General features: G+C 32.4%; 2 protein-coding genes across 2 annotated transcripts; one reads left to right on the plus strand and one right to left on the minus strand.

The window, feature by feature from the left end:
• Nucleotides 1-1203: 1203 nt before the first annotated feature.
• LOC114757575 (cell number regulator 6-like) lies at nucleotides 1204-4426 on the minus strand. The gene is made up of 6 exons (XM_028946647.1): nucleotides 4326-4426; nucleotides 4170-4205; nucleotides 3915-4050; nucleotides 2571-2685; nucleotides 1905-2170; nucleotides 1204-1664 (listed from the first exon to the last, which is right to left on the minus strand). Exons 3-6 carry the CDS (start codon nucleotides 4017-4019, stop codon nucleotides 1434-1436), a joined length of 717 nt encoding a protein of 238 aa, XP_028802480.1. The 5' UTR covers nucleotides 4020-4050; nucleotides 4170-4205; nucleotides 4326-4426; the 3' UTR covers nucleotides 1204-1433.
• A 4483-nt stretch (nucleotides 4427-8909) lies between these two features.
• On the plus strand, nucleotides 8910-11355 carry LOC114757554 (tubby-like F-box protein 10). The gene is made up of 4 exons (XM_028946627.1): nucleotides 8910-9152; nucleotides 9793-9880; nucleotides 10234-10363; nucleotides 10854-11355. The coding sequence occupies exons 1-4, from the start codon at nucleotides 8910-8912 to the stop codon at nucleotides 11353-11355; spliced, it is 963 nt and encodes a 320-aa protein (XP_028802460.1).
• Nucleotides 11356-14372: the final 3017 nt, after the last annotated feature.

Raw genomic sequence — 14372 nt, forward strand, 5'->3', positions numbered from 1 at the left:
CCTCTGGTCCTGCATCAGCGAAAGGGAGGCTCTGGGGTAGCAACACTGTAATGACAATAGGAAGAAACGACTTGGCGTTTAGTCAGATTGTTTTTTTTGTTTTGGTGATAAAGTTTGCTTACTTTTAATAAAACTACAAAAAAGTCACTCGAAAAAAATAAAACTACAAAAATATGCAAATGTCTTCTTTGATCTCTTGTGAACTTGTAGATGTTAGCTCTCTCTTCTTTTTTATCTTCTTGCTTTTGTTCTTTTTCCTCTTGTGCAATATAACTGAAAGGTTCCTCTTACTTTAATATCGTTTGATCTTTTACAAAGAATATATATAATTATACAAATGTTTTTATATTTTCTCAAAATATATATATTAGCATTGGAAAAATAATTCTAGTACTTTTTTTGTCGAAATATTTAGTCTCGGATAAATGAATTAAGTCTATATGTCAGAGATCTTGAGAATATAAATTAAGAGTATATAAGATTGGTTAAAAATATTCTCACAGCATTACCAAGACAAAATTGCAACTTTCAAACATATAGAAATTATAATTTTAAATTAATATCGAGAAAATATAATTTTAAAAGCACTTAGAATATCTTATTTTTGTAAGTTTTATGAAGACTTTAATTTTTGGGAATCTTTATTCATCAATTTTATAAATTATAAATTCTGCAGGAGTGATTTCACACTCAGAGTGGAACATTAAATATATGAATAAAAAAGTTTTTCTTGTACCGATAGAAAATTATAATAAAGTATAATTCTTTGTAAATAATAATGATAAAACGTACTACCTCCAATCCTAATTATAAGAGCTAGTTAACTAATTTGAGGAGATTAAAGAAAGAAGTTAAGTTTGCTATTTGTCATAAATAGGTGATGTCTTTCCTAAAATATTCTTACTAATCAAGTGTATTGGCTAGAACTATTATTGTTACAAAGACTATCTTGAAAAAAAATACATAAATATTAGGGACAAAGTGAATTAGAGTCTTATATTTAAGACCAAAATAAAAATTAAACAAGATCCTATATTAAGGACAGGAGGTAGTAATAGATATCACATATCTTTTTGTATAATTAAAAAATAAATAAATAAATCGTTGTAATGCATCGACCCCACGCAGCCAAAGTGTCGCTTCCTTGTATAATTTTTCATCCAACTTTCTCACCATTTCAACCAAGTGGTGCAAAATACATCAATGCCTTGATGGCGCTCAAAAAAAGATTCATTAATAAACAGAGATAGAAAAGTTAGGATCAACAGCTCAATCAGGCAGATAAGAAAGAAAAATATGGCTCTCAAAGGAATTCTGTGCAAGTAATCAACATGTCCAGAGCAACAACTGAATCTCAGGGGAAAGGGGTTTCTCTATGATGTAAAATTTCATACAAGCATGCTATTCTTTAGACTATAAACAAATGGTATGTCCTAAATAGGCTGCATTTCCAAATGGGTATGCTCATTGTTTTTGTCAGCGGAAGTTGCTTCTGAATTTTCCTTGTCATCGTCTGTGGACCTCATCTGTTGAACTGGAGGCGGGTTCACCACAGTCATCGGCACAGCAACATCGGTGAGACGTACATTCATCTCCCTGTGCTCCTGACATAAGGCACACCAGTGCAAGCAGCAGTGGACACAACATGGGTCGCAAGGCGAGTTCTACAATAAAAGTATATATATGTAGGCAAAATCAATAACAGAACAAGATTTTCATTCTTGGGAAGAAAAAAATGAAAGTCAATTGGGAAAAAAACTGATGCCTCCTTGAGATCCTCATCAACCCTACAGCCAAGAAGGCCCTAAACCCATACGCTAATGTGAACGTTGTCTGGGAGATTAAGCAGAAGCAGCATATGGATTAAATGCTTTGCTTGATGGAAGATGAAGTAGAACATGTACCTTTAGGTGATATTTCTTCTGTAGGGATTGCCGAACTAGACCAGTGTAAATCCCGCACATCCACCAAGTAAAAAGTAAACCCTCGCCGATGAGAAATGCTGTCCCAGGTTCAATACCATGAAAAATTGCAGTCGCTGCTGCTAGAGCAATGCCACCTTCAACAAAAATAGCGTGACAAACGCATGGCTTATTCCAAGGAGTGTCGTCCCTCAAGCTTTCCACATTGCGCCCAAATAATACGCAAGGACAAAACAGTCCTGTTAAGCCTGCAATGAAGGATCAGCGTCCAGAAACAATAAATTCCATGTTGAATCAAAGCACTATAACCATGCACTAAAACTGAAGCATAAATCCCAACAGCATTTAGTAAGTAAAGTATATTGAAGAGAATCGCAATAAAATTGCCAATCTCAAAAGACATATTTCATGTATTATTTCAAGCAACACAGATAACAGAGCTTGCTCCTAGTCATAGTGATCTAGCTGATAACATGCAACTACCATTAAGTCTGAAAGTGTTCAATTCTTCTAAATGTTTAATCTCACTAACCAAAAAGGTCAAAAACAATTCTCACCAACCAAAAATTGATAATATCGACATGCTTTAAGTTATTGATTACAGCTGTCAGCTAGCCAGCCCTTATAGGCCCTACAATATTAACTTACAACTTTCTCTATCTTCAGCACATCCAAAGATCCCCGTTGTCCAAGGTTCATCTGCAGGAGGTGAGTAGCTTTCGGGGAGCTCCTGTCCACATTCACTGCATTTGCGAACAGCCAACTGAAAAGTTGGGAGAAAGAAACAAATTATCATATATTTGTTGGTCATTATTAAGAACATGCAACATTTGTCTGAAGGTTTAATATTGCGTTGTCTCACACATGAAAACTATTCCTTGAACTTTATTTATTTTGAATGAGTATAAAATATCCCATGAAAACGTAATTTACCCAATCATTGATCAATACCAAGTGAAAGCTGAAAATAACACCAATATCTGTATCACTCTACATACCCAGATCTATGAACTTAGCAACTTCAAACTTTTAAACAATCTCACAGAAATTAACTTAGAACATTAATTTCTGCTTTTCTCCAATGCCAATGAGACAAATTCAGGTTAGGAGCGAATGATAAAAGAGACATGATACTTTAAACCTAAAAATGTCATATACAAAAAAGAATTAGGTAGTAAAGAGACATAATTATCACATCCCAGCTTCTTCTTTTTTTTTTTTTTTTTCCAAGTATAACTTTTCTTCATTTGTCTTCTGCAGTGGCTACGATTTAAAGAAGCGTCCTTCTTAGACAAGGCAGGTATTACCATCTCCAACTATAAGAGCCAAGTTTTAAAAGTGTGTGATTATACCAGGGTTGAATTGTCAATTCTATAAATATGCAGGGTTTCCAGTTATAAAGTTATAATACAACGATATCCCAAAACTTTCCGTACTTAAACACGTACAAATATGGCAAAGTCAATTGTTCACTTCCTTTCCACTAATTTCTCCATCTTGATAGAGCCTTTTAGAACAAGCAGTCTCTAATGTGGTAAATGCCACCCTTGATCTTATTAACAAAATAAATTTTATCAGAAGGTTGTGGGGATCGGTCAGTCATTGCTTTATCCCGGCCTCAAAATCAACCGGCTTCCCCATATAAGAGGAATGCAAACGATTCTAAACACGGTAGCTTAAACTTATTAGCCACATTGCCATTCCCCCAACAACTCAAGAACTTACTAATTAATAAAGATCATATAACGCACTCGAAAACACTCTTTAACATGGTTTTCTGACCTAACAAGCAAATAAGTAGGCCTTAGGTATAATCGTAAAATTAAATCATACGGCAACTATTTCAATTCGTAAAAAGGCGTCAAGTCGAATTCTTCAATATAAATACCCGAATCAAAACCTATAGCACCATCGGAAGATATCAACAACAAAATGGATCTGGGGCAGACCCCCACAGCAAATGAGCTCAAAGAAAGTCCGAATAAGTCAAACCTGAGGAACCTCAATTGGCTGATTAAGTTCGCCGGGCTGGATATCCTGGAGAGGCGCCTGATCTTTAGAGAGTTTCACGTAACGCGATTGCTTCCTTTCTTCCATCCGATCTCACAAAAACCCAGAATAAAAAACACTGCAAAAAAAAAAAATCAACTAAGAATCACACAAGACGCATCTGTTCGGAGCTAAGGAACAGCCAGAAAAATACCGAAGAATAAAAAACACTACAAGATCACGAGAATTACGAGGTACCTGCGTCGATTCTGGTGATAGATACGCTAATCCTCTCTAGATTTATGGAAACGATGGAGGCCGGGAAACCGGAAAGGTCAGCGGATTCTTCGAATAAAAAGGAAGAAAGATGGAATACCAAAAGAAAATAAGGAAGAAAAATGACTAGCGGATAACCTGATACTGCTAGTCAAACACTCGAACCGACTAACATTGTGGATCGAAGACTAGAGATTGATCCATCGGAGAATTTTACGAACAGCTGTTTTTATTCAACTGTTAATTGCGTCCGGCCTAACGCTCGTGCTCTTGGATTGGTATCAAATTAATTGTCTTTTAGTAGTTGTGGGATATTGCCTGCAAAGCTAGAGAATTAATTTACGAACAATCGAAAAAAATTAGTTAAATTCCTTTGGTGTAATAAATAACTACTAGTATTATTTTTTTAAAAATACTCTTATTAATCATTTGTGTTAAAGTCATTTCGTAATAAAACCTCTTGTCATATGTAATTATTATAAGACTTATTTAGGGGGGTTTGGATAGAAACCAAACCATAGTTTCATAAGTGCTTTTACGGTTTACGAAGTAAATATGTGGAGGAGTTTGCCTCGTTTTGCGAAAAAGTGCTTCTGAAACCATGGTTTTCATATTGCCAAACATCCCCTTAGAAAGAAATTGACAAATAATAGAGATAAAATAAATTAAAATATTATATTTAAAATTAAATTAAATTTTTCGGCTCTTATATTAAGAGTCAAAAGTAGTATTAATCAACTTTTTTTCAACCGACAGGATATTTGTGTTGCACTGTCCAAATTTATTTAAGGTTTCATTAGTTGTTTAAATTAAATTCCATACGCAAAAAAGATTTAGGAGAGTTTGGTTTATTCCTAAAATATTTGTAAAAAGTATTTTCACGTAAGTCAAGATAAAAATTTTCTTATATATTTATTTCGCATACTGTAAATCACTTTTAAAATTATAGTTTAGTTTCTACCCAAACATCCCATTAGATTAATCTCCATACTATAGGGCTAGTCTAACATTAATTTGAAGGCAAAATGACATTGCACGACAAATTTTGGCACACTCATCATATTTATTGATGGTCAAGCTCCTGACCTCATACTTAGAAAATAATCCTCAAGAGTAGAGAGGTGTTGGGATAATGGTCATCTTCATAGCTAGATGTATCTGTCATATGATTCATATATTTTTTATAAGGAAAATCATTATAAAATTTTAGAAAAACAATGTAATCACTAAAAAAGAAATTTAGAAGAATCCCAAAAAAATCTTTAAATTTTAAATTTTCAAATTAGTCTTATTGACTTTACTTTAATAATAATTGACAACATTTAAAAAATAAATCACAACATATTTTTGTAGTCATTCTTGTTTTGAAATTTTTAAAATTTTAGAGGTATTTTTTTAAAGAATTTTTTCCAAAAAATTTCATAAAAAGTTAACAGCATCAGTAATAAATTTCGATGCAAAAATATGAGGACATGTTTTTGCTACTCCCTTATTTATTATGAGATTTTTTTTATTACATTCCTTTATTTAGATCTCAAGTCATGATACTATGGGTTTTTATAAATATTACGAATATGAGTATACTTATAATATAAAATTTAATTTAATAATTTATATAAAAATTATGTGCAAGAGTCTGTTTTTTAAGTACCATCTGACATAAATTAAAGAACTTGCATGCAATTAATTTAATTTGGGTTATTCTTTTTTTTAAAAATTTAGTCTAACTCCTTAATTTTTATTTTGTTGTGTTGGTAATTTGGTAGAGTGTTAAGCCGCATAAAAGGTATGAAAATTGGACAAATGCAAGGGTCTAAGAATATTCACAAAGTTTTAGTGAAGAGAGAGAATTAACAATACTTATATCAACTTTCTTATATCTAATTATTATGTTAAAGTTTTTTAACCATATATGGTAATGTATCTTATTTTTAAAATATTATCATTTAATTATAAACTCATGTAAAAAGAATAGGATGCATGACTATATGTAATTAAAAAACTTGATATAATGGATATATAAAGAATTTTTGACTAGGTATTTTCTTATTACAAATTTTGACCAACCTTTTTTATACATCATTTTTGGACAAAAATTTTATTTAGTCATATTTTCATCTAAGAAAAGTATTATTAAACATGCTTGATTATTTATTTTATATAATGTAAACAATACATATGGATCAACTAAAGAATATGATGATCGCTGGTCGGGGGCGGGGGGACCCGAAGGATACGATGATCGTATGAGTGTTTTGAACGTGTCAGTGGTCAAAGGTTTCCTTATCACCAATCACAAAGTTACTTATTCATGAAAATTTCAAAGAGAATTATTTTTTGGGGATAATATAAAAAATCATTTTTAAATTTAAAGGAATACTAATGTTTTGCGTTCAAAATTACTTACCTCTTACTTTGTAGAGATCATTCATTCATTCTTATTGGTTGGCAACAAAAAAAATCATTCTTATTAATTGCTTTGGAAAAAGATGAATGAATTATTTATATGTGGAGAAGCATGCCCTAAAAAGAAAAAATAATACTGTACTCCTTTCACCAAAACAAGAGTTTTAGAGGAATAACTATATTTTAAATATAAAATTTTAATTCAATTTATTTTCCATACTTATGATTTTTACTTGAAATATTGACATTGATTGCACGCAATTTATCAATTTTTTCTTTAAAATGACACTGGATCAATGAGCCAATGGCCCAATGCTTCAGTGGTTATGCATACAGCTGGATTCAAACTCAATATATCATGTTTGAGGGATTTAATCATCTACCAAATATAGCAAGTTTTGTCGGTTAATAAGGATATTATTTAAGTCTCTTAACACTACCAACAAGAATTGGTCCAATTGGTAATAAATCGAATCATAACTCACAAGATAATGAGTTTTAATCTTGCTATAAATATGAGAGTCTTGTTAGTAAGTAATTTGTAAATACCATTGTTAGCGTTTTATAAGCCTAAAAGTATGTGGCCTTAACAAGCCCTCCGCATGTTAAAATTATCTAGGTTTTAAGCGGAATCTTAAAATTAAAAAGCATAAGTACTTTTTTTTTTTTTAAACAAAACACATTGTTCCATAAGTGGTGGAGATTCTTATTTTGAACCAGGTTCCCAATGTTCCTTTTTTTCAGTTTGACCATTATTACAACCAGTCTCCGTCAATAAGACCCGTTTACAATGATTTTTAGTACATTTTTATATTGTTAATACATAACATAAAAAAATACATAATGCACAAACGCAGATATGTTCAAAAAAGATTAAAAGTAACGTAAAAGAAAAAAAGAAAGATAAAAAAAAAAATTTTGTAACCCAACATTGTGGAGAATCAACCCATTTTCCCTCCGTACCCGCGGTTAAAAAACAATCAATATTATTCAATAAATAGCTTTGATATTTCACATTCCAATAAAAAAATTAAAAATTAAAAATTAAAAAAAATTCCTCCGATCCTTAATATATGATCTAGTTATTGAATTGATCTTAATCCTAGATATAAGACTTATTTCTTATATTTATCATAGGTCCCTGAACCATAATTAAATAGAAGAGAGAGTGAGAATATTGAGAAAAATGATTGTGGTATTTTAAAAAAAATATGTTATATTTTTTATAATTTTAGTTAAATAGAGGATTAAAAAGAAAACCTTTTTGATTTGGACAATATTGAAATTCCCATAAGACGAATGTGAAATATTATGTAATAAAGAATAAATCAAATATGAATTAAATATTAAGCCTTTTAGCGTTGGGTAATAAAGATTTGATGGCAGGCAAACATTTTGTCATTCGAATTGTTCAAATGCAGAAAAAATAGGAACTAACTAGCAGATAAAGTGATTCCTAGAGATTTGGCAACCAAATCAGAGAGCAAATAACAAACTCCAAGAATAGCAAAAATTATAGTTCTGATTCTGTCAACGAGACAGATTATGAAACAAATAAATTTGAGTAACAAAGCAAAGATTTGCTCTTTCGATGTTTCTCAATATTTTGCCATGATCAATCTCCTTTCACTACTCAGTTCTATCTGCAGATTGGTTAACTTTATCTCATAAGGTTCGGTTTATATTTTTTCACTGCATTAATTTCTTAGTGAGAGCTTCTGGTTTTTGGTTCGTTTTAAGATCAATGAACTCAGCATATTCTATAAACTGTAAGTTTCTATTACCTCCACTCATTAATATAAGATCTAGTTTGTAGTTTAATTTGAATTATAAACTAAATCTTATATTAAAGACAAGAGGAAATATTTACTTTTCACATTCCTCTATTTGATCAATCACAACTAATTACATACGTGCTTGAAAATTGAAAGACAAACTATACGCCTCTTTCTTATTTAGACATATACATAAAACAACCCCGCTTTGTATTTATCTAAACAGACTGGCAGGTACCCCAAAAAAAAAATCATAACTGGAGTGATAAAGCTTGTCTAATTTGCAAAAAGGTCATATTTTGATGTACTTCCCCAGTTCCAAATAGACAACATTTCTCATTAACAGCTTGACATGAAATCTTACTGCTAATTAAGGATGAGATTAAAACGTTAGGTTGTTTTTTCCTTTTTCATGTTAGCCAAAAAAGAACAAAAAGCCAGTATTTTATGTTTGTTTTTTGGGGTTACAGGCTTAGGTATGATTGATGATGATGATTATGTTGGGTGAAACATTAATATTATGATGTTATGTTGAGCAATCATGTCATTATTGAGAAATGGTGTGCTTGATGATGACGAAGAACAAAGTGGAAGATGGGAAAATCTGCCTCCAGAATTGCTTTGGGACATAATAAGGAGATTGGAAGAGACTGAGACATGTTGGCCTGAACGTGTTATTCTCTCTTGTGCTTCCGTTTGCAAGTCATGGAGAGCAATCACAAAGGACATTGTTAAGACTCCTGAGCTATCTGGACGACTCATATTTCCCACCTCATTGAAGCAAGTAATTATCTTCAACTTCTCTCTATCCGCAGATGCTTTTAATTAATACTCATCTAGTCTCTGATGTATGACCTAATTAGGGAATTGATGTTGGTCATATATATGTAAAAACTATTTCATATGATTATCAATTTTTTTTCTAAATTAACCCTATTGATATTTTCCTAACTTAATCAAGTAGGAAACAGAGGGAGAGAATTAAGAAAGATACTTAAGATATTTTTGAAAAAAATATATCATATTAATTAATTTAACTAACATTCCTAATCTATTCAAATTATTTAATTAAGTCTTACATTCATTCAGGAGCAGAGGAGTATGTATTGTTGTTATCATGAACCAGAAATAGAAAACAGGAAAGAGATCATCAATAGGAGAGCTGACCTCTCTCAAAATTTTTTCAAGGCAATCATCACTTTGTGGTTAAATGAATATAATGAAGTTATTGAGAGAAACCTTTTGGGTCATAATGGCATGAGGAATCCATATAGACTTGTCCACCTAATAGGATAAAACTTGGGTCGATTGAACACAAAATTTCCTAAATGATTTTTCTTTTGTAGAATCTGCACCAAACATAGCCTCCTTATCTTCTTCTTTTTCATCATCATCATCTTTTTTTTATTTATGCCTGTGATCAGCCAGGGCCACGAGATTCTCCAATACAATGCTATATCAAAAGGAAGAGAGAAACTTCTATTTATTTGCTGTACTTGGGTTCACAGCCATGTAAGTATAATTACAGTCATTTCATTATGTTAATGCATGTATTCCATTAGGAGTTGATTATCATCATCATTTCTTTGGATGGCAAAAGCAATAAATAAATTTTAATTGATTTTTAGGTTCATTACAAAAATTAATCTTAATCACTAAAAAATTGGAAGCTTAAGCTCTTCATAATTATGAAAGAAACATGCTGAATCTTTAATATTTTATTTTACATTTTCAAACTTAACTTTAACATTAAATATAATGTATTTTAATGTCGATTCATTTTATTTAAATTGGATTGAACAAATTCTTGGAAAGACCCAATGATATATTAAAGAGCTTGCTTATGTTTTTTTGAATTACAACAGCAGAGAATAAGGATGACAAGTTGTTGCTGGCTGCCAAAAGAAAACAAAGGATAAGAAATACAAAATATGTCATATCATTAGTTGCTGATGACTTTCGTCGGACCAGCAAGACATATGTTGGCAAACTTAGGCAAGTTTCTCTCTTCTTTAAAGAAACTTCACTCACATTTTTTTAAATTTTCAATATCAACAAATGAATTATCCAACTCTCATAATACTCCTGATCCTTAAAATAAGAGCTAGTTGACTAATTTGAATAGATTAAAAAAGTTTGTTGAATTAGTTCTTTATAATAAATATGTGTTATTTTTCTTAAAATATCCTTGCTAATCAGGTATATTAGCTGAAACTACTGTTATCACAAGAACTACTTTGAAAAAAATAGATAAATATGAGAAATTAAGTAGATTAGAGTCCTATACTTAGAACCAAAATAAAGGTCAAACTAGCTCTTATATTAAGGACTGGAGGTACTATTATATTAAGGATTGAAAAGAGAAGAATTCAGCTCCTAAATCCTTCTATAGGATTTGGTGCGATTATGGCATCAAGCAGCCATTGGCAACTTCTTTTTTTCCCCCCTTAATAATGAACTTGCCTATATGAACTCTTGATGACAGGTCTAATTTCTTGGATTACAAGTTCACTATATATGACACTCAACCTCCACATTCCAACAAAAACAGTCAATTGAATCATAAATTGTCTCGATGTAAGTACTACAACGTTGGCAGTATTACATACAAGATCAACATGATTCACAAATGCAGAGTTCACAGAATCAAAGGTCCAAGAAAAATGAGCTGTAGCATCATGATGATGATGAAGAACTCTATGACGATGGAACTTAAAAGCAAGGATCCCATATGGGATGAACAATGCCAGCATTGGCACCTCAACTTCAGACATCATGATACCTTGGCATCTGATAATTTCCAGCTCGTTTATGCTGCTGATGATGAAGAACACGAACATGAACAAGAACAAGAAGAAAAGGTAATCTTGGAATTTGCTAAGATTGGAGAAGACGTGTTTGTTATGGATTACTGTTATCCACTCTCAGCATTTCAAGCTTTTGCCATCTGCCTCAGCAACTTCGATGCTAAACCAACCAGTGATTGAGGTGCACGTACGAGTGTGGCTTCTCATCTGCAGACAGATCATAATTTACAGAAACTATTATTTCTGTATCTTTCTTTCTTATTGGAGAGAGAGAGTGTGTGTGTGTGTGCAGTGTGTGACGTTTTAATTAGTTTCAAGTATAAATCTAAATCTAAATACAATAGTTTCAAGTTTAATCTACAGATAATTTATAGATATGGAGGATCTTGAGTCTAACCAACTTTTCTCCTTTTTAAAGCTATGATCGATCTTGAACCAAATGAAGCCATACTTTCTTCACCTATGCCCACATTAACAACATTAAAAATAACATTCTAATTATTCAAATAATGAAACAAGTGGGAAGCTATGAGATTGATGGATTAAATCAGGCGCAGTACAGTCCACAGAGAATTTAGATCCCCAGTAGAAGTGCCTGACTTAAACCATAACTTGATGAAATGAAACTTACCTAAAGTGATTAATAAATTGGTAATTGACTAATTGTACTCCTCAATAGAGGCTCCTTAGATTCCTTAGTCAGAACTTAGCAGACTTTGCTAATCCCATGATCAACATGAATGAACTTAGGGCCCTCTAACTGGTTCCAAGGTCAGGAAAACTTGCTGCATATTCATTTCACGACTTCAGTTCTATATATCATTCTTACTTTCTTCTATTTCTCTCCAAATCCCGGATCCGGATGCTCTGTCAAATCAGAGGAATATAGCGGGGATTCTGGAGCGACGTAGCTGAGTAGATGCGAAAGAGGATCAAGAATAGCAGGTTTAATTTCAGAGCTTCCAAACCCGCTTTGAAGAAATTAAAAGGCCTATACCTACCTTCAATTTTCCTCTTTTTTGAACAACATTAAGAAGGTTCTAATTATGCTTCTTGGCCTGACTAAGAATTTGCTAAAAACGTAGGCTTAGATTTGAATTTTGATATTTCAGTTGGATTTAATTGGAATTATTGCTAATATGAAATCAGTTCCTTGGTCCCATAGTAAAAGTTTAAAAACGTTTTGAGTTCGATTTGCAACTGTGTCTTCTTTAGTAGTGCTTCAATTTATTGAAATTCTTCTAAAGCAAATAAAGGTAAAATTCATTATTTTTGAAACTGGAGCACCATTGAACCTCAACAAAGATTGGCAAAAAAGAAAATCATCATAGGAATAGCTAGCTGATACCCTTGTTTTAGGGGGATTATGCTGATAAAGGACCAAACTGTTGTAAATTCACGTTCTCTAGGATTATTTATTATTTAGGGCTTAAAGGGTGTCAATTTTTACAAATCTCAGTATGAGAATTTATCAGTTGGTCATCACAATTTACATTTTCTTTGCTAGGAAGATGAAAGTGTTTGTATACTGTGAGATGAATTTGTCTAAGAAAATGCTCCTCCGGTCCTAATTACATACAAGACTCATTTTATAGTGTAATTTATACTATAAAATAGGTTTTATATTTAGAACAAGAGTATACAATTAATTGATAAACAAGAGCTAAAGGAGGATGTACAAAAGTCAAACACGGCAAGAATCATCCTTAATTAGTTCCTTAACCTATATCCAGTCCTCTTGAAAAAAACATACCTAATAAAATTTTCCGTTAAGATAAGCTAATTTTCCTTAACCTATATCCAGTTCGCTCAAAACTAATTTTCTAGGATTTTTTGGCCATCTCACCCAAAACTTAGACAGCAAATATATAATACAATTTGCTAGATTTTTCTCTTAATGAACTAGATATATAGGTATTGAGAATATTCTAAGCACTCAGATATTGAGATTACAACAAGGATGTTCAGAAGGCACAAAATTAAGCTCGAATGAAGAATGATCTCTTATATATTTTTCTTGTTTAGTTTCATCATCCTTTTTATAATTGGAATGTTTTAACATTAATGAGGCTCTTCCTTAATTTTGCAATCCATGTCTTTCCAAATTCCCTTGCCATCTCGAAGCATGCTTTAAAAGACCAACCTGATTATACTCACCAATCACCTACCTCAAGTCACTTTGGCCAAAAGCATTAAGGTTAACTAAAACCTTTTTCCCGAAGTGCGCTTTTGAAGATTCAAACTTGTATTCTCTTTTTTACATGGGTAAAATAACTTACCATTTCAACAAACGACTTGTTAATAATATTAAGCACTCTAATTATAAACCAACCAAAAATTAAAAGAAAAAAGACCTACATTTTACCTTCATATATAAACAATGTGCATGCATGAATTCTAAATCCAGAAAATTAATCAAAGGCTTCAAAAAATATTATGTATAGTAACTAAGAACAATTCCATAACTAAGCCACAAGGCGGTGGATAATCCAAGTGCCCAATAGCATGCCCTCTTTGATCCTTGTAAAACAAAATTGAGGGCCTTCACAAGCTCTATCCTGTCCGACCATGACCATCCCTCCGTCAATCCTGGCAATGGCTTCCCCACCACTGACCCCATCCTCAGTACTGAAACCAAAGACAACAATGGAAATGGAAGTGTCATCATAGTGAGCGTAAAAATCTCAACACTTTTACTACCACTACTTGAAAACCCTAACAATTTCTTAATGACCCAGAAAGAGGAACCCCAGTAAAGCAGATTCAGAAGGATGGTTCCTACACAAACTGTCCCAGAAGCGAAAACAAACCCTACGAAAACCCTTAAGGTGTCGTCTTGTGATTTCACATGGAAAGAGCTTATTTTCTTATAAATACGGCGGATTATGAGAACCATCAAAACTTGGATCGCTGATGATCCAGAGCTCTGCACTAAAACGCTGCGATAATAAAATGGTTGGGCTACGTAAGCAATCCAAGCTCCAGGGTTTATCTGAACCACGCTCAGAATTGCCAGTGCGTTTTTCAAACCCTCCATGTTCTGCACCGACTTTATAAAGAGCGAGTTAGCATCGCTTTGGCTGGGGAATCGAGTTTTGTCATGGTCTTTTAGATTTTGAAGGAAAACCTTTCGCCGCCGAAAACGTGGGCTTGTTCGCCAATCTTTTGGAGGAGGTCGCACCGGAAGCGGATCTTGG

The sequence above is a fragment of the Neltuma alba genome, unplaced genomic scaffold (genome assembly GCF_004799145.2).
Source record: "Neltuma alba isolate B1F8T4 unplaced genomic scaffold, ASM479914v2 tig00010610_pilon, whole genome shotgun sequence".
Classification (NCBI taxonomy): domain Eukaryota; kingdom Viridiplantae; phylum Streptophyta; class Magnoliopsida; order Fabales; family Fabaceae; genus Neltuma; species Neltuma alba.